Source organism: Miniopterus schreibersii, assembly GCF_964146895.1.
Source record: "Miniopterus schreibersii genome assembly, chromosome: 4".
Lineage (NCBI taxonomy): Eukaryota > Metazoa > Chordata > Mammalia > Chiroptera > Miniopteridae > Miniopterus > Miniopterus schreibersii.
In genome coordinates, this window is record NC_138105.1 from 12,269,136 (window position 1) to 12,294,783 (window position 25,648).

Consider the following 25,648-nt stretch of genomic DNA (forward strand, 5'->3'; position numbering starts at 1 on the left):
AGTGTGTATTGGTGAGATAATAAACACAAACTTCAAGGGAACAGAACGAAATGCCCAAGGCAACTGCCAAAGGAATCAGGGACCATTCCCCAGAGTTCCCAGCTGGTAAGAGATTGATGAGTAGTTTAGATTGGCCCCCCTCCCTCTAAGTGAGGATTCTGTCTTTTATGATTCTGGCTCTGGCCCAACCCGCCCTTTCCCCTGTTGTCAAGCAAGCGAGGCTGCTACCATTAAAAGATGACAGAAGCTGAGTACCAGGTACAAATACACTCATCAAATAGATAGTACCAGAGGTCACTTTTCCAAGGTCATGAAACATACAAGCAGCAGGGTTAATAAAAAGGAAAAATGGTCTATTAAAACAGCAGATGAAATTATAAACAGGTAAAACTACCTTATCCGGGTGGGCTTAAGCACTATCCCAGGCTTTAATACATTCGAATGGTCAACCAATAGGGCCTATCACCCCCGAAGGCCAGACTGGAGCCCCTGCCAAGACACCCAATACCATAAAGGTATACAATTCACAGGTGACAGCCATTGTGCTGGGTGTCACCATGGATCACCATGCTATGGTGCTGAGAACACCGAGCCCCCATGCCTGGGAAAGGCATCATCTACTGGAGTTCACAATGCTGCCCCACTGGAAGGCCTGGGTTACTTCTCACCCCTGAGTTGGCCACTAGGTCTCACCGGGATCTTATCCCACCACACATTGGGCCTCATGAAACACTATGTTCACAATAGTCATGATGAAATTTACATCTTCAAGAAACAAACAAGCATGTAAAGGGATAACTTTAAAAAGTGGAAAGAACTAATATCTTAATTCCATCACCCAGAGGAAACCACTTTTAATATTTTGATTATTATCATCTGTTCAATATTTGACTTTTCAAAAAATTTTTGACCATGGGATGGATATGTACACAATTTTTAAAAATATATGTTTTTATTGACTTCAGAGAAGAAAGGAGAGGGAGAGAGAGACAGAAACATCAATGACAAGAATCATTGATTGGCTGCCTCCTGCATGCCCCCTACTGGGGATCGAGCCCGAAACCCTGGCATGTGCCCTGACCAGGAATTGAACATGACCTCCTGGTTCATGGGTTGACGCTCAACCACTGAGCTACGCATGCTGGGCCAACTGAATCTTTATATTCCATGATCCAAATGCATGAGAGAATTCCACAATTGACCTCTCAGTCATATTCGGATTGAATGCCCTTAATGATATGCCTTTTAACTACCTGCATTTTCCTCAACTATAGCTCTCTGCCTGTTCCTCACTTTTTCAGACCATAATTCTCCATAACATACTATGTTTCCTTCTCCTTGGATTTAACCACTTACTCTGTCTGATACCCCAGTTTTCCTCTACACTTTGATCTGGTCCATGTGCCCTATTCCCTTGTCTGCTTTCCTGGTATGTTTGTTGTGTTGGATCCATATATTCCAAATATCAATTACTGCCTGAATTCCCTACTGCTAAACAGAGCTCCCTTAGGTATAAAAACACTCGCACCCACTACTGACCTCTGTTCCATCTCTTTGATGTCATTTTCATGAAACCAGTTTTATTTTATTTTTTAGCAGCTCTGATCCTGCCAGCATTGGATCTTTCTCCTTGATACCCACATTGCTAATCAACATGGTTAATATCCTAGTGAGATCTTTCTAATCATCTGGGTTTTAGACTATGCCAGAACTAAAAACTAATTCAGATAAGTACATTAAATTTATACATTTCCATACCTGTAGATTAATCATTTTAAAATCTATCACGTATACCTTTAAGAATCTAATGAAAGCTTTGGACATCCTTAGGAAAGAAGAATACAGAGAATTTATTTTGCATATAGTCCCAGGATCTTCTGAAGCCAATCAATGCATCCTTAAAAAAATCTTAAATCAGTTTCATATCAAGTGTCCAGAGACCACTTTCATTAGAAACACCTGGAATGTGGTGTTATACCTACAGCATAAGTATTTCCAAAGTGGGGAGTCTTTTTCTTACATGCAATTCTGAGCTTTTTATATCTATTAATGTTTACAAATTGCCATTATAGGTCCTGAGGTATCAGTCACTTCGGCACTTTGGGAACAGATAGATGATAGATACAAGGCTTGGGAAAGTCTAGAAAATAAACAATCCCAGAAATCAGAAGCAACACTGGAACTGACTTTATTTGCAGTGGAACAAACTTGAAAATAATGTAGGATCCGTCGCATCTGTGGGAGTCTTGCTAACTTCAGTAGCACTACCAGGGAAATTCATCATTTAAAGAGAATTGAAAGTGAATTTTGAGGTTCCAGGTAATTTGGTTGCTGTAAATGCTTAGCATTTCCCGTCATGAGACAGACTCAGGCTTCCATTACTCAACCTGAAAAAAAGATAAATGAGAGAAATCAAGACCCAGAGATTGTGGCACCACCGTAGAGAGAAAATGTGATTATTTAAAAATCACATGGGAAAGAGCAGACCTAGGCTCTGGCTAGCCTGTTTCACACTAACTGCTCTGAGAATTTGTGAACTTTGTGCCAGTCCTTTCTCATCCCTGAGCCAGGTGCCTTATCTATAAAATGAGAGAATGGCCCTGGCCTGGTGGCTTGGTTTGTTGGAGCATGGTCCAGTACACAAAAAGACTGCAGGTTCGAATCCTGGTCAGGGTACATGCCTAGGTTGTGGGTTTGATCTCCAGTCAGGGTGCGTACAGGAGGCAATCAACTGATGTTGCTCTCTCACATTGATGTTCCTCTCTCTTTTTCTCTCTCTCTCTTCCTCTCTCTAAAGTCAATAAACATATCTTTGGGTAAGGATAATTAATTAATTAATTAATTAATTAGTTGTTAATTAATTAATATAAAAATAAAATTAGAGAATGGGTGCTTAACTTTCCTTTCTACTCTAACTTTTATGGCTATAGGGGACATTGTCTTTAACATTTATTTATTTCTGGAATAATTATTTAACAAGCACTTAATAAACTATGGAACTATCAAAAATAAGAGGGGTGCGATGAACACTCATTTATTTTGAAAGCTGAGATATTTAATTCTTTCTTAGGCACATGTTGTAATTTTAACCAGCCTTATAATCATCTTATTTCTTGTAGATAAACAAAGCATAATTGTTAAATGTTATCATGACTCACTAAATCCAACCTTTAATATTGTTATTTAAGTTTCAAATATATTTTAGTAGTTTACACTTAGGAAGCCCTGAGATTCAAAGTCCCTTATATCTGCTAATAGATTTTATTTGTTTGCTGTCTTCTATTACACAAGAATGAAAGCTCCATGGAAGCACAACCTTCTGTATATTTTGTTCACCATCTTAACTCCAGTGCTTAGAGCAATGCCTGGTACACAGTGGGTGTTTAATGAATATTTGGTAAATAAATGACTCAAGAATAAATTTCCTTCTAGTTAAAAAGCTAAATATAACACATGCCCTCAGGAAAAATACCCAAGGTACTATTGAGAGGAAACTACAAAGACACAGAGAAAAATGTTCTTTATTCCCTTTGGTCAGAATAGTACTTTCTGATCCAAAGAGACATCAGGTCCTCTTACCTTTTTGCTTCATTAAATACACAGCGGTTACCATAGGTTTTTCCATCAGAACCACAGACTGGCCTGTAGATAGAGTGACATCTTGTCTTCACAGTCGAGATCTTGCTGCTGGCTCTGCTAGCCTGAAGGAATGGGAAAGACCATTAGGTAAATATGGGGGACTCAATTTAATTCCGAAGCTGTAAGAAAACAGATATTTATTGCTCATTAAGTATTGATTAAACATTATGCTAAACCAATCATTTTGTTGGTCCTTTGTATTTTAATTTAATCCATGAAACAATATGAAAGAAGAGTACAATCTGCCCCATTGTATAGTCACAGACATACAGTGTATTTAAGTGACAAGCCCAAGACCATGTATGGATTAAATACCCAAGCTGGGATTCAAACCCTGAGTTATCTGACTCCAGAGGCCCTGCTTCAGTACATGTCAGAATGCCTCTACTTTAATCCTTTGTAGACAAGCCTTCCCCTACCTGAGAAATAATAATCAGGGAAAAGTCACGCTGGCAAACCCTTACTTCTTTCTTGTCCCAGCAAAGAAAGTGAGGCAGGAGGTAGATTTATGCAGCCAGTTAAGCAGTACCTGAGCATTTCCTCAGAATCAAGTTATAGAATGACAGAAGCCCATGAAAATAAAGAAGCTTCGACTAGCAGATGGGAACACAAACACTAAGCACTGGTGAGGACCTTCAATGGGAGGCTGAGTCTTCTTGGAGCCAACCATGATGAGTAAATATCTTGGCATTTTCCATTGGTTTAGAGTTTACCATCCTCTTCGTATCAATCCATTGCTTTCATTTCTACATTCTCTGTTGTGACAGTCCAATCACTCAGAACCCTTCTGGTGGTGGCATTAAAGTCTGGATGGCAAGAATGTCCCTGGGAGAGCACTACTTCATGCGAGCCAAGACATAAACACTGAGAGGGACGAGCAACTTCCATTTGAAAGGGAGTTGAGGAATGGCCAGTTATGAGATAAAGGACGAAGTTTCATTAAGATGATGAGGTGAAGGTGGTGTTCTAGAAAAGTCTTTTGGATGTATTAAGTGAAGTGTCCTGAGCCACTTAAATGGAATTAGGAGGCTGGCAGTTGGGAGAGAGATTGGCAAGTGAAAGCAAGCACAGCAGGACTCAGAAGGCAATGCAGGTGTGTCATAATGTGCACCGGCTTGCATGATGGCTCCCAAACACCAGGCATTTGTCTACTTATCTGAAAAGTAGTTTAAGGGAACCCATTCCATGCCTATGTTGTTCTGAGATTTGGGGATATAGGTTTGGAAAGAAATGGTACTTTCTTTAAGAAGTTCATGCGAACTGAATAGATAGGCAATCAGTTACAAAGCAATTAGGTACACCCCATGGTAAAGGATATCATTAGAATTAGTAACATTTGTAGAAAATCAAAGGATTCTGTACAAGGCTTATAATAAGTGAGCAAGAGTGACATGACTTGTCCGATCATGTCCAATCATGGACATGGGGTTCAGTCTGGAAAACTCTTAAGTGCCTTGCTCAGCGGTTTGGATTTTGTCTTCTAGAAAGTGTTGGAGCACTGAAGAACTTTCAGCAGAAGAGTGATATATCAGGTCAGGTTTGTGATTTAGAAATACCACCTAAGAGATGTGAGATTATGGGTGGGATAGAAATGAGCATGGAAGTTAAATCTGGTGGAAATGGGACTCAATTAATGAGGATTTGAGCTAGTCCAGTGTAGGTAGAAAGGCCTTAGTGGGAAAGAATATTAGGAAATGAGAGATGAGCAGAAGACCGTGACCCTGATGATCATAGATGTACGATGTATGCGGAAATAGCCACGTCCAAGTTGTTGAATTGGTGTCATTGCAAAGTGTTTGTCATTAGTACAGTGTATTCTGTTAATTATTTTCAAAACTTGGGAAATAAAATGGCTGAGATAAGTTGACTGAGGAAGGAAAAAAAGAAATTAACACAAACCTGACTCTCCATACTGCCATCCAGCAGGTTGCCCATGTTTTTTCTTTCTTCTTTATTGTAAAAAGACCTTGGTTTTCTTTGTTGACTAGACGATCCTGGCTTCCCTTGCTGGCCAGAAGATCCTGGTTTTCCTTGCTGGCCAGAAGATCCTGGCTTCCCTTGCTGGCTAGAAGATCCTGGCTTCCCTTGCTGGCTAGAAGATCCTGGCTTCCCTTGCTGGCTAGAAGATCCTGGCTTCCCTTGCTGGCTAGAAGATCCTGGTTTTCCTTGCTGGCTAGAAGATCCTGGTTTTCCTTGCTGGCCAGCTGACCCTGAACCTCCTTGCTGGCCAGCTGACCCTGAACCTCCTTGCTGGCCAGCTGACCCTGAACCTCCTTGCTGGCCAGATAACCCTGAGCCTCCTTGCTGGCCAGCTGACCCTGGCTTTCCTTGCTGAACAGAAGATTCTGACTTTTCTTGCTGGCTAGAAGATCCCAGTTTTCCGAACTCATTAGACATTTCTGAACTACCTTTTTGGTTAGAGTCTCCTGAAGTCCCTTGCAGATTCCCAGGCTGGTTTAAAACTCCTGGCTTCCCCTGATGATTAAAACTCCCTAGTTTTCCTGGCTGGTAAGAATATCCTGGTTTTCCTTGCAAAATAAATATCCCTTGTTTTCTTCGTGTGTTGCTGTCACCTTTCTCATCAGATTCCTTCGGTGCCCCCTGAGGGTTAGCTTCATTTTTTCTCTCTAAGATAAGTGCAGGTTCTGGACCCTCTTCTAGTTGAATAACACTTTTTTTCAAAGTCTGGGTCGAAGACACTGAAATGATAAAATAAGCACAAAAAACAAACTAAAGTTACTTAACTTCAAGAATTTAAAACCCACAGCATTCATCCCAAGATATAGTATGTATTTAATGCCTCTGATTTTTTTTAACCAAACCTCAAGACCAGAATATTCTTCCCATTACCTTTCGTAACCTGAATATTCTGTTCCCTCCATTTCCTTTTTGACCATATTACATGGTTTCCCCAAAACAGGGGATCAAGACAGCTTGCCCCACTTCTAAATCAGAGTTTAAATTATTTGAACTAGGCCTTTATACTACCCCAAATCCCTTTAAATTATTTCCTGGTTAAACAGGCTGGTTATTTCCTTCGTAAACTTTCTCCATACCCCAGAGCCCTTTTCCATATCCCCAGCGTCATCTTACGGAAAATGTTACCGATTTCCCAGATGTAAAAGCTGCCAAGCCCGAGTCCTCCTTTCGCATTCCCTTCTCCGTGTCTGTATTTACGTTCTGTAGATATATATTCTTCCCCACTCGCCCCATTGCAAAGGGGGTGGTTTTCCTTCCTCGGAACATACTTTCCTTTTCAATCAGCTTAGTGTCCACCGTTCCCCGTAAAGGCTTTAGAACCAGTCCCTCAGTTACACTCTCTCTGGCACTTACCTGTTTCATTCTCTTGTGGTCAAATGGTAGATATCCTGTGACTATTTCTTAAAGCCTGTTTCAGAGCATATCCACTCTGTCTTGTCTACTCCACCTGCTTCTCAAATTTATTTTGGAAACCCTCCCAATCTGTGTGTATGTGGAGACAGATAGATGATAGATTTATTATACTACATTGTATATTCCAAAATGAGTAGGAATTTTGGAATGGGATGGCTGTAGAACTATAAAGTACAATGGTACTCCATTGGCTCTTATGCTTTTCTTGTAGTCAGTTTGGTACAAGGGTTTCTTTTTGCCTCTCCCGCCTTTTCCATTTCATGATTCCTCTTTATTCCCCAGCCTTCTTAATGTGGGATTTCCTCAAAAGTTTTATTAAGGCTCACTTTTTACTTTTCTTCATGGGCTTTCTTGGTAATCTTTCTATTGTTTCTCCTCCTGGAGGAGGTGTCATATAAGAAGTACAGGCTATAGCCAGAAACACTGAAAAGAAAATAATTATTTTTAGCAGAGTAATGAGTGTATGCCTGAGTTTTAAAAACCAAACATATGCCCTCAACTTTTTTATCCACTCATCTACTGACGGGCACTTGGGCTGTTTCCAGAGCTTAGCTATTGTAAACTGCGCTGCTATGAACATAGGGGTGTGTATATTCTTTCCGATCAGTGTTTCAGGATCCTTAGGATACATTCCTAGGAGTGGAATCACTGGGTCAAACGGCAGCTCCATTTTTAATTTTCTGAGGAACCTCCGCACTGTTTTCCACAGTGGCTGTCCCAGTCTGCATTCCCACCAGCAGTGCACTAGGTTCCCCTTTCTCCACACCCTCGCCAGCACTTGCTGTTTGTTGATTTGTTGATGGAGCCATTCTGACAGGGGTGAGGTGATACCTCATTGTGGTTTTAATTTGCATCTCCCTGATGATTAGTGACATTGAGCATTTTCTCATGTGTCTCTTGGCCATCTGTGTGTCCTCTTTGGAGAAGTGTCTATTCAGGTCCTTTGCCCATTTCTTATTTGGGTTGTTTGTCTTCCTCTTGCTGAGTAATATGAGTTTTTTTTACACTTTGGAAATCAGCCCCTTATCAGATTCATCCTTGGCAAATATGTTTTCCCAGACCGTGGGGTTCCTTTGTATTTTGAGGCTGTTTTCTTTTGCTGTGCAGAAGCCCTTTAGTTTGATGTAGTCCCATATGTTTATTTTTTCTTTTGTTTCCCTTGCCCTAGGAGATACTACGCAGCTGTAAAAAAGAAAGTTCTTGTACCCTTTGGGACAGTATGGATGGACCTGGAGAATATTATGCTAAGTGAAATAAGCCAGGCAGAAAAAGACAAACATCACATGATCTCACTTATATGTGGAATCTAAAAGACTTAATAAACTGATGAACTGAATAGGTTTAATGATATGGAAGCATAGATCAGACTGACGAATGTCAGAGGAATGGTGGAGGGGGAGAGAGTAACCAAAGAATTTATACGCATATATCACAACCCAAGGACACAGACAATGGTGGGGAGGGGGACTGGGAAGAGGGGTGGAATGGGGTGGAATGGGTCATTGGGGAGATAAAGGGGCATTTGTAATATTTTAAATTTAAAAAAATAAAAGAAAAACCCACATAGTTCACTAATGGGCACTAACTTCGAGTAGAAATCAATGAGAATAAAAATGTAGATGAAATGAAAAAAAAAAAAAGATGTGATTTATCTAATTTTTGTTGTAGATTGTTAATTTTCTTTTTTAATAATACAAGATCATAAAAGCAAATTGTATCAATTCCTAAAGATACAAAAAGATAAATAGTTTAAAGTAACTTTCCCTTTCTCTTCTGCCCCAATACCACCAATTCCCTACTGAGGATACAATTACATTTACCAGGGTTTTATGTATTATTACACATATCTCTGTACTTACAAAAATATTTGCATATATTTTTCTACCCAATTGGTAGCACATTGTACACATTACTCTACCCTTTATTTTCTCCCTTGAAATATACAGAGAGGATATCTCTATATGAACATGTAGAGAGCACCTTAATTATGGTCCCCAATGGCTGCAGACCATCTCATTTACTAAGTTTACAATAATTTATTTAGCCAGTCTTTTAGCAATGACTCATTAGTTTATCTTCTTTTTTTACTATTACAAACAATGATTTGGTGAAAATTCTAACTATGCATCATTATTTATATAAATAAATTTGTAGGAAAAAAACCAGTGGTGAAATATTTAGATAAAAAAAAGATAACTAAGATATCAGAATATGAGTTTAACCACCTATTTTTGAGTTAAAATTTTACAAAATAATCGCCTTTAGATTTTGTTCTGTATTTTCCTCTTCTGATTTTACAAACTCTAAAAGCATGCTTGGCATCCTGGTAATGAGACATTCCTGATACCTCACCGCCTTTCACCCTCCAAATCCACATAAGCACTACATGTGGTGTTAATGTACTTTCCTCCAGCAACAAATGCCTGCTGAACACATCCTAAATGTAATCTAGCCAGACACCGAAATACACAGGCGTAGGGTATGGGCCAGCATCAGGCAAACCTGTTTAGGAGGGGATTTTATCTGTATGCTTTCCCCCCTGAAGAACATATTCTTTTTTCCCCTCCCTTCTCCCATCCTACCACTTAGCTCTATATTCTTTCTAAAAAATGTATATTTTTATTGATTTCAGAGAGAGGAAGGGAAAGGGAGAGAGAGAGAGAGAAACATCAATGATGAGAGTCATTGATTGGCTGCCTCCTGCATGCCCCACACTGGGGATCGAGCCCGCAACCCGGGCATGTGCCCTGACCTGGAATCGAACTGCAGTCTCCTGGATCCTAGGTAGATGCCCAACCACTGAGCCACACCAGCTGAGCTTAGCTCTATATTCTTATTTCTTAACTCTGTTGCTTTGACAGCTCCATAAATGGCATCTCTGTACAACTTTTCTCACATCTAATTTATTCTCAATATCATTACAGACTGATAGTTCTTAACAGAACGGGTCTTACCACTCTTGTACTCAGCAGTCTGAAAACAACTGCAATGTTTAAAATGAGATGAGAGCCACTCTTTCTTGTGTTCCAGCTGTAAGCAGCTAAAGGTCATAGGCACTTTATTTTCATTGTTTCCTTTCACTGGGTATAAGAAAGGGATGATGAAGTAGAAGGTGATCATCTGGAGATAAATTGCAATAGGTTTCATTTATCTTAATTTATTGCTTTGAGAAATGTATTATCTGTGTCATTTATTATTTTGAAAGATTTACATATCTGAAAACAGACAACCTAACTGTACTGAGGTAAGGGATAGAGACACGTATGCTGAGTGACAGGCCCCCAAGAAGGACAAAAGTAATGGTGGCTAATGTTAGTATGCCCGGCTCTTAGAACACCCTGTAAGAATGAATGGATTATTTCCATTCTGCAAACTAGAAAACTGAGGCTAAAATAAGTTAAATAAGCTACCCCAAAGAACGTAAGTAGAAAATTGAAAACCCTTGTCTATTTGACCATCCAGCCCAGATCATCACCCAAAACCATATTCTTCATGGAACATAAAAGTGAGTATTCACAAACTCTCCTAATCTTTTTGGATTGAATTTTCTTCCCAGTCTAATGTCTTGCTTTTCCCATTCCCTTGCCTCCATTTCTCCGGAGCCACACCAGACTCTCCACAGTTGTCTCGGCCTGTCACTATTTTTATAACCCTGGCATATATCTTGTTTGAGATGACCTTGGTCCATTTCACTGTCTGATAGATACTCCCGTTTGTAAAAGTTCGGACCAAGTGTTACTAAATCGCTGAAACTCTAACTCTTAGCTTGTAGAGTTGGAAGCGAAGTCATTGAATGCACCTTTTCTTACCTGAGAACATGGCCAAGAGCATGAAGGGGAGGAAGAGGAGGGCCTTCATGTCACAGCCGGTTGCTTCAGGCTCCACTGGGCCGGAGGGAGCTAAGGAGAACTCTTCAGAGATGCTTTCGGAATAAAGCGTGTTGATCGCCACCATGTTATATATTCGAAAAATCCTCCACCCTAATTGCTAGACACAGTCATTGTGTGAAAAAATTACAGAGTAACTGGCAAACTGGAAAGTGCTGCTTCTGGAGTGGATTGTCATTTTTAAAATTAGCTTCACGCCCCGACTCCCATAAATATCTAAACTTTAATACGCTTCTATCAGATACGTTCCTCACAGGAAAGAATGAAATAAAAATGATGAAGCCCATCTGGGAAAGTAAATTCAGGGCCCAATTTTTTTATTGTTAAGAGCGGACGTATCTTCAGCCAGTAGTCTTATTGACCCTGTAAGTTTATATGTCCACAAGAGACATTCCCATGACCTTTCTCTGCAAGTCAATTATGTGCCAATTATTTACCTCAAATTATATTTTAAAAGCAAGTAAAACCACATTGAGTATTGGCCATTAGTAAGAGATGAATACATCCAGTGGGGAATGATGATGGGTAATTTAGTTTTATGAGGTAACAGAAGACAATAGATTTCATGTTGGACAATAACATTACGCTCTTGGCCTTCTTGCCTCAAGCTCTTACGCCAAACAGAAGCTCATGTGAAAGTCACTTTGGGATATTTAGTCAGTCATAAACTCAATATTATAAAACACTAAGATATTGTGTTTAAGAATGGCTGCCCCATATAAGAAAAATGTGAATTAATTGAATCTTGTCCAAAAGAAAATGACCTTGATGAAGTGACGCCTGGAGACCAGAGAGCATAAAGTTTGTTGAGGGCAGGAAGAAATATAAGGTTGAATAAAGACAGACTTAGGAGTGATGGGGCCTTGCATTCATCATCTGAAGGGCATGAGTGTGGACAAGGGTGATAGAATTTGGTCAGCATTGTTCTGGATGATGGAACTCATTCTAACATAAGAGCAGGATAAATATTTTTGAATTCTAAAGAAAATTTCAGCTTTGGGAAGAAAGGTAAACAAAATGATTTTTACAATCGCTTCCAATTCTAAGGTCCTCAGATTTAGGGGATCTGAACTGTGCTTGATTTTCATGTTAGCTTATTTAGAAGAGCAATTTTGAAAATGATAAATGATTTCTTTTAACCAAGTGAATGATTTTAAGCCATCAAAAAAAGACAAATTTATAAATTTTTATAGTAAGAAGGCAACTTTTTCCCCATACATAATAACTATCTGTACTGGCTGGAATTCATATAAATGTATATATAAGAATATATATCTCATACGTTATATCTTATATAATATATCCCATGTAATTTATCCCATATTATATATAGGTATATATACACATTTTTTAAAAGATCAAATGATTTTTATCAAAATTTCATTATGAAAAGTTTCAAAATACAGACAAGTTCAAAGAATTATACAGTGAAAGCCCATATCCACACCACCAGGGTTCTTCAATTAATATTTTGCTACATTTGCTCTACTACATATTGGTCAAAATGGGTAAATATGATGCCAGTTAATTTTATATCCAGAAACTCACCTATAGCACACAATGCAGTAAACTCCCAAATATCAACAAGTAGACCACAAGAGCTGTGTTGCATTTTTCCAAGACAACTATTTCTTAAATACTTAGCACCATCATCTCTCTTAGCCATGCTTTTTTCTTAACTGTAGTGCTTTCATACTTCAAAACGGCATGTATAAATAACAAATATGCTGAGGGCTTTGTAGGTGAGGATACTGCAGTGATAAGATAAAGCCTCATGAGCCTCTGTTCCGAGGTCTCAGAGACGGCCTCGGTGAGTAGCTGGATGTGTTGCACTGAGTAACACAATGCACTCTCTATGTGCTTACTCCCAAGCCCTTCCAAAGGGCTTTTTAACAATTGCTTTTAATCCTCCAAATCTCTTAAACAAAGTATTTAATTCCTACTTTAATGATGAGAATTCTCCCATCTTTAGAATTATCTTCCATTACTATCTTCCTTTACATTTAGAAGAAAGTCAAAATTCTGTCTTGGAGTAGGCTCTGGAAATGCTTACCACAGCCACACATTCGAGAAAGGGAGAGGCTGCCTCAAGTGCCTGGGAGTGGGATTCTAGGCCAAGGCTCTTCTTCTAGTAGTCATGATATTTGGGTGGAAATGACAGCAGCAATGAAGTTCAATGACCCAAGGTGTTTGTCTCCCCCCCTTTTTTTTTTTAGCTATGTGATCTTATACAAGTTAATCTCTTTCTCTGTCTCTCTCCCTCCCCAACTCTCTTTCTCTCTTCCCCCCAACTCTCTCTCTCTGCCCCCAATTCTCTCTCTCCTCTGAACTCTCTCCCCCCCAACTCTCTCTCTGCCTCTCCACCTTACCCCCTTTCCTCTTATTTCTAAAACTTTGACAATACCTCACTGAGGGAGCCAAATGTTGCTAAGTGTTTTGTGGTTTGGAGGGGAAAGTTCACACCTGCCTTTTAAGCACCGTGGCTTCTGATTGTGAGCTACTGTATAGCACCCTGTGTCCAGCTACCCGACTCAGCCTGAGCCAGGCATTTGCCATGCGGCTCGAGGGTGGGGAACTTCTACCTCCTCATTTGCTCTCTGCTGCTGACTGCTTTCCCCACTACGCCTTCTTTCAGTTCTTCCTCAGCGGGGAACAGCACGTTACGTTTTGTTCTTTGAACCTCAGGAGGTGTGTGAAGATTGAGCACAGTGAAAATGTGAAGCCATCAGCTGCATGGCATTCATTAGGCTATTCAGACCTAGACATGAATAGGTTGAACTGAATTTAGCAGACAAATTGGGCGTTTGGTCTGGTCTTTTAAATATAATTCATGCTGCATGGATCACAGTGCCTCTTCAACTCAGTGTCACACTGCCAACGCTGTCAGAGGGAGACTTGCCAGGTGGTGACCAAGTCTCATTAAACACTTCACAATCCTTTTAAGAAAGAGGCCAAGGTAGGCACTAGGTAAGATCTACTTAACTTAAGGCCCTTCGCCATTTCTTAGTTGACTGGCTTACTGGATCACTTCACCCAGTCTTCTCCCCCGTGGAGCCATCAGTTTCAGAACACGGAGTCCTGGTGGGTAGCAGGCGTGTGAGACAGAATCTTGGGCAACTTATTTTCTGCTTTGGGCATAAACTTTCTCATTCAGCAAGCAAAATTTCAATGCAAACTGGAATTCAAATCTATTTAATCTCATCATTGTTTATTGAGACTATGCATACATCTGACACACACGTGAAAGTGTTCCATTAAGGTTAACCATTGCTATTACGCTCGTGTAAGCGTTTGAGATTAGAAACTTCACCTCTGCCCGCCTTCGTTTTAGGTGGTGACTAGAGAACGATGCAATATTAAAAGCATAATTATAACAGTCATGGACTAAAATGGTTATAATAAGCATCTGCTGACTGATTCCTGAGACTTTCATTATGTGGAAATCTGTGATATGCAAGCTTGCAAATTCTAAGGGGAAAAACCTGCAATATAATCTCTTTCTTATGCCCAAATTAAGCTCCTTATCACCACCCCCATAACTAATTGCAGTGCCTTTTTCTTCATACTTAAGAGAAAACAATTTTACACAATTTGGTCCCATATTGATCATCAGATTTATTCATTTTAGCCATTAGAGTCCAAGTGTCCTGTAAACTCCTTTCTTAAATCTTACTACTAGTCACCCGCCATGTAATGTTCATTCATAATCAGACTTACCACAATATTTTAAAGTAAGGAGTGTATTATTAGAGTATTGTACAAAGACCAACAACAACAAATCCTCACATCTCTCTCTCCACAAGTCATTCTGGTCATACAAAAGAAGGGTCCATGTCCCCTAACCTTGACTTTGAGCCGGTCACGCGACTTTCTTTGACCAGCAGAATGCAGTGGATATGACAACATGCCATTTTTAGGTCTAAGCCTTAAGAACCTGACAGAGTTGGGTGAGAGGCTATGGGGGGAGAGATAAAAAAAAGAGAGAGATACAAACCCACACTCTAGCGACTCCACTGAAACATCAGAAATGTGACGGAAGTCATTGTGGACCCCAATAGTCACCCAGGCAACACAATATGGAGTACAGACGACTGTTTCTTCTGCTGAGCCTGAAAAAACTGCACAATTATGGACAAATAAATGACTTTTTTTTTAAGCCATTAAGCTATAGGTGATTTGTTATGCAGCAATAGATATATTGTTGATGAGACAATGAATACTTTTCCATATTGAATTAACACCCCATGATAACTATAGTAGTACCATTTATTGAGGCATTTTATATGCATTTTCTCATTTAATACTTAAAACAATACTTTGGTAACACTTTAAATATGTGATGAGTAAACTCAAGCACAAGTTTATTAAATAACTATTGTTACACAGTTAACCTTAGTAAAGATATTTTAACATATCTGTCTAAGGGGCCCCATTCCTGACTGTCTAGAAGCACGGGAATACCCTTCCTAGAAATAGAAACTTGGAGAATAAACATTTGGTTTGAGAGGTCAGCCTGTGAATCCCTCAGTTGAAGATCAATTGGTCTTTGGCAGTATGGAGCTAAGTTTCCAGTGTAAGTCAAGGCTGGAAAGAGATCTTGGTCCAGCCACATGGGGATGATTTCTGTCTTCTCTAGTACACACTGGGTCATATTCACATGTTAAATTAGATTAACAACCTACATATCTGATATGAAGGTCAAGTTCTTGCTCAGGAGGGTTATGGGGAACTCTACCAGTCATTAGCATAATGATTTTTTTTTAGCATAGTCATTTTTAATTTGAGATTGATGGTTCCATTAGTCAGTAAAACTAAATTTTATGTGTATGTAGACTTATATTTTTGAAGAGCAAGTTCATGGATCGCATTGTATCTTCTTCTTTCTTTCTTTTTTAAAATTTATCTTTATTGTTATAAATATCCCCTTCCCCCTGCACCCCTCCCCCTAGGCCTTCACCACACTATTGTCTGTGTGGGTGGCTGGGTTATGCATATATGTACATAAATTCTTATGTTAATCTCTCCCCACCCACCTTCCCCCACCTTCCCTCTGAGATTCTTCAGTCTGTTCCATGCTTCTGTCACTGGATCTATTTTGTTCATCAGTTTATTTTGTTCTTTAGATTCCACATATTTTCAAAATATGTATGGCCATAACTAAACCAAACAAACAGATCAATTCCATAATCTATTGATTTGGGATTTCCAAAAAGAAATCAGTCTTTCTTAATTAAAATCTACAATATTTTTGGCAAATATATACATACTACTTATTCTATTTAATACTAATATATTTTTTAATTGATCAACTATTTTTATTTAGAGTCATTTATTTTAACCAGTATGATTTGTTTTATGGGCTACTTTTCCAAACAAATGTATAGCTATTAACCTTTTTCAACAGATCTTATTACATACCTTATAGCAGAAATACCAGTTTAGTACTTTAAGAAACATTGTGTCACTACTTCTATCCCACGTTTTTTGTGGATTTTAGGTGATTTCTTTTTTATTTCAATGCTTTATACACTGATGAACACCTGCCACATGCAAGGAACTTTGGGATATATAAATGACTAAGTAGTAGAATATCAAAACTATAAATACCTTAGAGAACATCTAGATCAAATTTTTTATTTTACTTATGGGAAAGGGCAGATCAAGAAAAAGATCACTGATATTCCAAAAGTAATGTCAAAGCTTGGATTTGATTCCAATTTTAGTGTTCACTCCTTCATGTATTTGTTTGCTAGATAATGACCACAGAATATAAACGGCCCCATTAAGCATATATGGCCATTTAAACTCTGGCCAGATCAGATACAGGCAGCATATAAAATTTGATGCCATCACAAGCTTGAGGCTGCTTTCTGGACTCTTGTTAGAAGATTAGGAGATCTTGACATTGTGAGCTCAGCCTATGTGGGAACTTATAGTCCTCATAATGTTTATAAGAGGGAAACTAGATTGCCCAAGGACAAAAAGCTTGTTGGTTCCCGCATCAGCTCTGTCACACTCATATCCTGATTCACTGGTCTTTTCCTAATATTTTACTTCTAATTTATATGCTCTATATTAAAAATGATTAATATTTATTAAACATTTACCCAGGTCCAGACACTGTGCCAAGTGCTTTACTTAAATAATCTCATTTGATTCTTAAAACAGCCAATTATACTGCTATTAATATCTTCATTTCTCCAATGAGGAAACAGAGACCAATGTCACAGAATTATATTGTGACAGAGTCCATATTCTAAATTTTATCTCTTTATTATAATTCTAAAGAACACTTGCTTGTGTTAGACTTAAACAATGCAATAAGCTCTTCACCTTTATCAGATGCTACCCACCATGGTGAGATATGACATTTCGAGATGTACCAGGGAGTCCTGGGATATTTCGTAACTGGCATTGCAGACTTAGTAAGCACAGTTCAAATGCTCAGGTTTATTTATGCCCTTTGATTTTTGCTGGTACCTCAGAACACTTTGACACTCGTTTATAAGTCCATGAAAAAATGTTTACACAGTTCCTACTCTGAGAGACAGTTTGCCTGAGTTTAAATTCTCTCTGCCTCTTATTAACTTGGTGACTAGTCATAAGTTTCTGTTCTTCTGATTCCCCTTAGGTAAGATAAATACAATAACAAGGCTTATCTCATTGGGTAATTGTGAAGATTAAAAAATAGATCAATGTCTGGCCCTTAAAAACAGTAGAAAATTTGATGAATGTTAGCTATTATTATTTTTTGCTTAGATTTTTAATGTGATCACTAGTAAAAGCTGACACTATTGGAACAAAGGATTTTAAATTAAGTTTGCTAAGACAGTTGAGATCCTAGTGAAAGAAGGCATGTCTAGGAGATATTTGAAGGAGGAAGATATTAAAAGGGAAGCTGTGTGTGCGTGTGTCTGTGTGTATGATTTGGAAGCCATGGTTTTGCATGTGATTTCAAAGCTGAAAGAAGTATTGTCACTTGGTGAAAGTGATAAAGAGGCAACTAGTAACTCATTATAAAGAAGTTGTTTTTATTGATGGAGCTGGCTGCTACTTTAGATTCGAATTTTCCAAAATCAGGAGTATTCAATGAGATGCTTAAAACTGTTGTGCCTTAAAGCAGAGAGAGATACAAACCATATATGCCATCAGGAAGCTGGAGCGAATGTGCAAGAGTGAGGCCGATGCTGGGGCACTGTGTGCATGACTCAGCCCAAGGAGGCAGAAATCAACCTACTGTTGGTTATTAAGCAGATCTTTTCATTTTTCAAGAGTTTCTAGTAATCCAGTTTCTTTATGAAAAGTTTCTCAATTTCTAAGTATTGGCAGCTAACTCAAAATAAGTTAGTCTGTGAGTTTTTAAGAGCCATCCCTAAGGCACACCCAACTTATTTATTTAGGTGGAGACCTCTTCGGGGGAAGCCCTACGGTAAAGCGCCCGTGTGAGTTCTAACCTTACTTTTCCCACATGCTCAGTTTGGGATTTGGAAACAAACTGCTCAAAGGCACCATTTCTCACAATGTTTCTGGGTTGGGAGGCTTCTTTTGTTTTCTGCCTAAAGTGTTACTCCCTCCTTTTTGAACTGGCAAAATTTCCCTTGCCATGGATCAGCTACAATGCCATCCCTCCTATAAAGTCTTCTCTAATGCATTTCAATTGCTCTCTCTACTTTTGAGATAAAAGCCAAGTGCTTTAACTTGGCTCCCAAGGCTCTTGATGAACTGGCTCCTCTCTCCCGCGATATGCCAACCTCATTTCCACTTCAGGGTTTTGGTTTTTTGTATTTTGCAGTTTTTAGGTTTGTGGGTCTCTTTGCTTACTTAGAACACTCTTCCTCCAAATTTGCTGGTGCCTGAATTTTTTTCTACTCTCATTATTCTACTCAGAGTGACCAATGTCAAATAAATTCTCTCTTCAAACCCTACCAGTTTTCTCCATTATACGTCCCAATTTTGTTTCTTTCATAAATCTATTAGTAACTGAAAATATATTTAAAAAATATTTATTCTTGTGCATCCACTATGCATAAAATTCTTTAAAGTGGGGATATCGTTCGTCCTGTGCTTGGAATGGTATCCCGTATATTGTCAGCATTGAATAATTATTTGCACAGTTGATAAATGGAACAATTCATTCACTGGGATGTTTTTAAACAGAAGCATATCAAACTATATTTTAGGTCGTTGGTATATACATTTATCTCTCCAAATAATCTATATACACTCTGAAGATGCCAGGCTTCTCTATCCATTTTTAGATTTTTAAGCACCCACACGTCAATAAACCTGTACGCCTAGGCTTGTACCCCACTTACCACACATAGAAAATGATAGTATTTTACGCAGTACACTGTACTAAACCGATAAAGCCAGAGGCAACTGGACTAAAGGCATCAGCTGTCCCACAACCTATGCAGCGGCCCCAGTGACAGGAGTGACCAAAATGTAGTCTCACTTGCTACTAACTTGTCTCTGCATACAAGCTGAGAAGCTCTAAAACTATCTCAATGTGTCCCGTAGGGAAAACACTTCCCAAACATACCACGTATTAAAGAATGCTACTTTGGGTCAGATGATGTGTGTTTTCTTGGACGGAGCTTTGTTATCCTTGACGTAATCTTCATGAATTGTGAAGAAATGAGACTCAGAGCACTGAGGGAAGAATCTGGATGCAATAAGCGTGGTGATATACTATGCCTTATCTTTGTTTCCAAATTGTATTTCCCTGAGCAGTTGATCTGGCTAAATCAAGGTGGCTTCATTATTGCCTGAAAAGAACGTCACTGTAGAAATTCTGCCAAGGTAACTTTATTGAAACAGCTTTCTTTTATGCATAATTACTGGTGGGAAGTACATTGCCACAGAGACTGGGTATCTGGGAATAGATCTTCTGATGTAAAAGGCAAACCAAAGGCACGTCCAGCACTGCAGCATCAGGGGAGTCAACAATTCCCATCGTGCTTGAACCCAAGCTTTCCATTGCTTTCCCTGAAAGAAAGAAGATGTTGCTCAGAATGAAATACAGTGGGAATGGGCTAAGCCCAGGCTGAAGGAACTGGGAAAGTGTCCTTACAATTTCTAGGTTTGTCTGGGAATAGTATTGCCTTATTTTAATTAAGAATTATATGCAAAATACTTAGCATAGTAGAGGCTTAATAAATAATTTCCCTGACTCAGATCCTATTGACCCCAAGTAAAGTGCTGTCCTGGTATCTGCTTCCATACACTTACATGGCTGCCTTGCAGAATTCACAGCGATTGTTGTAAGTCTGCCCATCGGTACCACACACTGGGTTTTGCATCTTGGGACAAGGTTTTCTATCAGTAGCTGTTTTCTCATAGTTGCTGCAAAAAGCCTGTGATTTAAATGAAATTCTTTCTTTTATTTCATGGTCAATGGCACTGACATCATTAGCTCTCTCAAGAAATACAGAGCTATGCTAAATGTATGCTTAGCCACTCTTTTGAACCTCTTTATTGCAATTAAAATATATGCTGAAAATAAAAATAAGTAAAAATCACATGCAGTCCTAGCACCCATTTGTTATTTCTTCTTCCGTCCCTTCTCTGTGCATTGCTATTTCCACCGTATAATATTAAAAATAGAATCACACTGTACATATGTTTAGCTTTTGCTTTCTCATTTGCCTTTTCTATACCATTATTCATACTCATAAATGAGTGGTTTTGTGCTCAAATATTCCATCAGAGAGATGTGAAATAATTTATTCTATTAATACCCTATTGTTGTTGTATGTTTCTTTTTGTTACATTGACTGGGATGACCATTTTATATATATAATACTTCAACATTTTCTGATAATTTTCTTAGGGTCTGTTTTTATGAGAAGAATTTCTATCTCAAAGGTTATAACTTTCAAGACTTCCAATACTGATTGCCAAATTGCTTGATCCTAAGTGTATACTTAAGCATAAATTCTTTATCACTTTCTCAGAGTTTTTGGTGGAATTTGTCTATACGCTTTTTGTATGTTACTCCTGAACACAGCTAAAGCAGCTTGAGATAACAAGCCATATCTGGTTAACTTTTTTATCCAATTCTCATACAGGGCCTGGTAAACGTCAAATGCTGAAAAACACTTGTTGAATGAATGAGAAAAGAGAAGTTAAGTAGCTTGGTCAAGATCACATAGTTATTAAGTTGTAGAACCAGGATCCAAAAAAGGACAGTTTAACTCCCGAGCTTATTTTCTTAGCCTTCCACGATTCAGACCGTGCAGGAACACACTCATTTAGACAAATCGATCCATTAATAACCTTTGAAAACATTTTGCTTTTTCTTAACACTATACTACTCTTTCCTTCTGGAATAAAACTTCCCTTTCACACCATTCTTTAAAGTGCATCTCAAATACCATGTCATACTCTGAAATTTTCCTAATGACTCTCAGGCAAAAATGGATGGCTCCGGTTTCCAAATGCCTGCAGACTCATGATCTGACACCATATTTCAATCATGCAAACCTGTGGACTTTTATTTATATATTTTTCCTTTGCATACAAATTCTTCGATGAAAGGGACAACAAAATACGTGTATGTGTAGTCATGGTTCTGTCACTGACCTGCTAATTAACTCTCCAGCTCTCTACCTACCAAACATACAAACAATGCATGTTCATAATAGAACATTTAGAAATACAGAGCAGTACAAGAGGGATATATTGAAATCACTCATGTTTCATTTATCTAAAAATTTGTACTGTTAACAAGTTTGCGAATATCCTCCCTGACAGTTTCTGTTTAAATATTTCAGAACAGTGATCACCCGATGAACAGCATTTTATAAAATGCTTTTTAAACTTGAAATATACTTTCAATGTTTTTCTATTTCAAGTAATAACCATTCTAGATTACCATTCTGAATAGTTATTCTATGTCGTACAAGTTATTAAGCAATTCCTTACTTGCAAGCATTTGGGTTGTTTCCGTGTCTTTTGCTAATGCTCACAACACTGCCAGGAACGTTTGCATAAACGCATGTTCTCATACAGCCTCTAGTCTTTCCTTAAGCTAAGTTTCTAGAGATACAATTTCTGTGTTTGAATTTGCCTTTTCAAAGATTTTGATGCAATTATCAAGCAAAAAGTCAGGGATTCTTTTTTCGTATTTCTATTTCCTGTGGGCCTTGGATAAAATAGATGCTCAGTAAAACTTGGTGCATTGTGGGATGAATTCGATAAACATTATTATATAGTTATAAAATTTAACAGAATTGAATAAAGTCTGTTCACAAATTTTCCTCAAAACAGAAGGCAAACTTCTAGTCCCCACCTCTTCTTACCCTGATTTCAACCAAATAAAGTTTACATTTATCTGCTATCACGCTTATTTGTTGAGATATTCCTTTTGATTTTATTTAACCAAAGGGCATTTCTTCAGAAAGTAATAAATCCAATGTTCTAATGTTGCCAGTCGGGACACTGAGGCTCACTTCCTGTTGGAAGGCATTCTTCCAACAGTTCACATGACATGGAGACGGAGTTAGAACTAGAACTTAGGCGTTTCATTGCATTGTGATTTTCCAGATTGCTTCTTATCTTTATTCATCTGTCATAGTGATGATTAGAAACCATTTTTCCCAGGACCTACTTACTGATGTTCTCTCCACATATGAGTGAGATCATGTGATGTCTGCCTGGCTTATCTCGCTCAGCATAATACTCTCCAGGTCCCTCCATGCTGTACCAAAGGGTAAGGGCTCCTCCTTTTTTACAGCTGCGTAGTATTCCATGGTGTAAATGTCCCACAGTTTTTTTATCCACTCATCTGCTGATGGGCACTTGGCCTGTTTCCAGGTGAATAGCAACTTCTTAAAGGGAGGGGCTTGATATTCAAAAATAGGTCCTTGGAGCCCTGGCTGGGTAGTTCAGTTGATTAGAGTGTGATCTCCATACTCCAAGGTTGCAGGTTTGAGGAGTTGATCTCCAGACAGGGCATATACAAGAAGCAACCAATGAATGCACAACTAGGTGGAACAGCAAATCAATGTTTCTCTCTCTCCTACCCTTAGAAATCCCAGTTCAGTTGATAGGTCTAACATGTATGTGTAGGGAGCAGTAATATGCATTTTATGAAGCATTTATAGTGACTTGTGAGCAAGACGCTCAAGTCTAGAGTAACCATATGTTCTGAGTTGCCTGGGGTACCCTCGGTTTAGGATTATTTTCTTGTTATAACTCATATAAATACTACTTCCACTCTCAAAATTATCCTGATTTGGAAAATAAATGATATTCAAGCCATACCCATATAAACACTATACTATTTTCAAGGTTTTGACTGTGTATAAACTCCTAATTATGGAAACATGATATCTGACTAATTTAAAGAAAATAGAAGGTGATTTTCAAGTCTTTTTCCACTGTTAACAAAAATGCACCTGTACTAATGATGATATTTTGTCTAGATCAGTGTGTCATACTATCATTCCACCTTCTCACAAGACCAACCAAAAGAACTCAGAAATCTTAATGAAATAACCACAGCGCTTCCCAACTCATCACCATTGTTGAAAGTCAACCTCTTAAGAAATGCCCATGACCAAGAAGCACCTACCTGAGAGCTTCCTTGGCTCACAGCCCCTGCAATGAGAAAACAGACACTGATTAATCACAACACCTCATAAGAATTCCAGAATTTTACAGTTAAAGTTTTCCTTAGAGATTATCCATTACAGTCAGCTTGCTTTATGGATGAAGAACTGAGGCCCAGGGTAGGGAAGAAAACTCATCCAAGACACTCACCTTGTTAACTATACAACTGAGCTAAAGGATAAGTTAAGAATGACCAGTAAAAAGTCTCTCTACTTCATTTGCTATTTATGATTTATGTGACTTTTATCCAATATATTGTTTGCTTCTTTATAATGTTACCTTAAAACTAGACTATACCTGAAGAAAGGGAGGCAAACTCTGGATCTCTTCTTTATCAAAGAGGCCCATATTTAACCAGAAAGAAGCTGACATTCCAAAATCTAGAGTCATAAGATAATGAAGACAACTGGGAACAAGGTGCCAATATAATAATATAATACAAAATAATTTTGAGAGCATTTGAAAATATCCCCAATCCCGCTAACACTAAAAGTATCTATCATCTACTTGCAAGATTTCTATATTTTAAGTGCTGCATTAAATTTCACTTACATTAAGTCTAATATTTCCATTTTAAAGATAAGGAATCTGAGCTCTTGGGTAACTTGTCTAAGGACATATACCTTGTAAATGGCAGAGCCAGGAGCAAACACAGGTCTCTTAAAGTCAATGTACTTAAGCATAACCTATTATTGAAAGAAATCTTAGAGCATGTAAGGTTCACATTCTATTTTCATGTAATGAAACAGAAGCCAGAGAAAGGGAATGAGTTGTTCAATATTAAAGAAAAAGGTAGCAGCAGAATAAGAATTAAAAGCCAAATCTTAAAATCCCTAGTCCTGGGTTTTTTCTACTCTATCTATCATCTATCTGATCTATCTATATCTGTCTATCTATCTATCTATCTATCTATCTATCTATCTATCTATCTATCATCTATCAATCATCTATCATCTCTTTATTCTCTTAGAGGGTAAGCAAGAATGACTCAGCTTTCAGTAAAAGGAGAGCATCTCAGAAAAAATCTGGCATTAAAGCTCTTTAGATAAGAATTTCTTGAAGGTGACTTTAAATGAGACTTTCTAATGTCAATATAAATAGTTTCCATGAAAAATGGAGCTTATTGTAACCTTGTGCTGTTAATTGTGGCCTGGAAATTCTAGGTTAGACCACTTGGGGCCCATCTGACCTAGAACAGGCCATCTCTTCCCATGAGATGTAGCATTGTTTTTACAATTTGATAAAACTATCTGTAGTATGGTATTCTAGTGATAAAGTAGCTATTTTGTAAGTAAAAGTTCCTTCTAAGAATGTGATGAGCAGTCCCCATCACTAACCATCCTTATCACCATTATAATCCTTCTCATCGCTGCCACCATCATCGCCATAAACAACATCACATCCTGACTGCTGACATTGACCAGTCCGGTCCACAGTTCCATTTTGAATATATATATATATATATATATATATATATATATATATATATATATATATATATATATATAGTACTCACCAGCAAAGAGGAACAAACAGGCCATGCTAACCAAAAGAAGAAGGCTGACTGATGGCTTCATGGTCAAGGAGGCCTGTGAGGTCTGCAGAGAACGTGTTAATAGGGTTCCTCACTGCGGAGGTTCTACAGGCTGTATTTATAAGAGTATCCTTATGTGTGCATCTAAGCAACTATACATAGGGAAGCCAGCCAGATTCTCCACCCTGATTTTGTAATCTATTTCCCCAGCGATTAGAGACACCAGAAGCCAAAGGAGTTTATTTCAGGCCTTTTCGAAACAGGAACAATGGTCAAATATGATGTTTAGGTAGAATGAAATGAATGACATGTAACACACCCAGAATTTGCTCTCATCAGCATATGGTGATAATTGCAATCAAGTCATTGTCTGTCAATTAGTGTAGTTGGGATTTTTCCCCGGGACAGCCTTGGGGCCAGGCAGCTGTCATCCAGCAGTAACTTGTAGGACAGTCTATACAATTTGTGCGCAAGGTTAATAATGTTTGGTGTCACGACTACCAACAAAATAAAAATGCTGATGTGAGGGTTTTTGAGGTGAGGGAATTTATTAGCGAAACTGAGAGAGTACTCCTGATGG

At 38.4% G+C, this 25,648-nt stretch overlaps 1 protein-coding gene and 1 long non-coding RNA gene across 2 annotated transcripts in view; one reads left to right on the plus strand and one right to left on the minus strand.

Moving 5' to 3' along the window:
- The window catches only part of LOC308556140, a 76,816-nt gene that overhangs the window by 21,247 nt on the left and 29,921 nt on the right, over window positions 1–25,648 (plus strand). The gene's annotated exons all lie outside the window — the stretch shown is intronic.
- Window positions 19,862–25,111, minus strand: LOC308555570 (serine protease inhibitor Kazal-type 12-like; the record flags this gene model as incomplete). The annotated part of the gene is made up of 4 exons (XM_081134000.1): window positions 19,862–19,907; window positions 20,151–20,275; window positions 23,497–23,522; window positions 25,051–25,111. The coding sequence occupies 4 exons, from the start codon at window positions 25,109–25,111 to the stop codon at window positions 19,862–19,864; spliced, it is 258 nt and encodes an 85-aa protein (XP_080990126.1).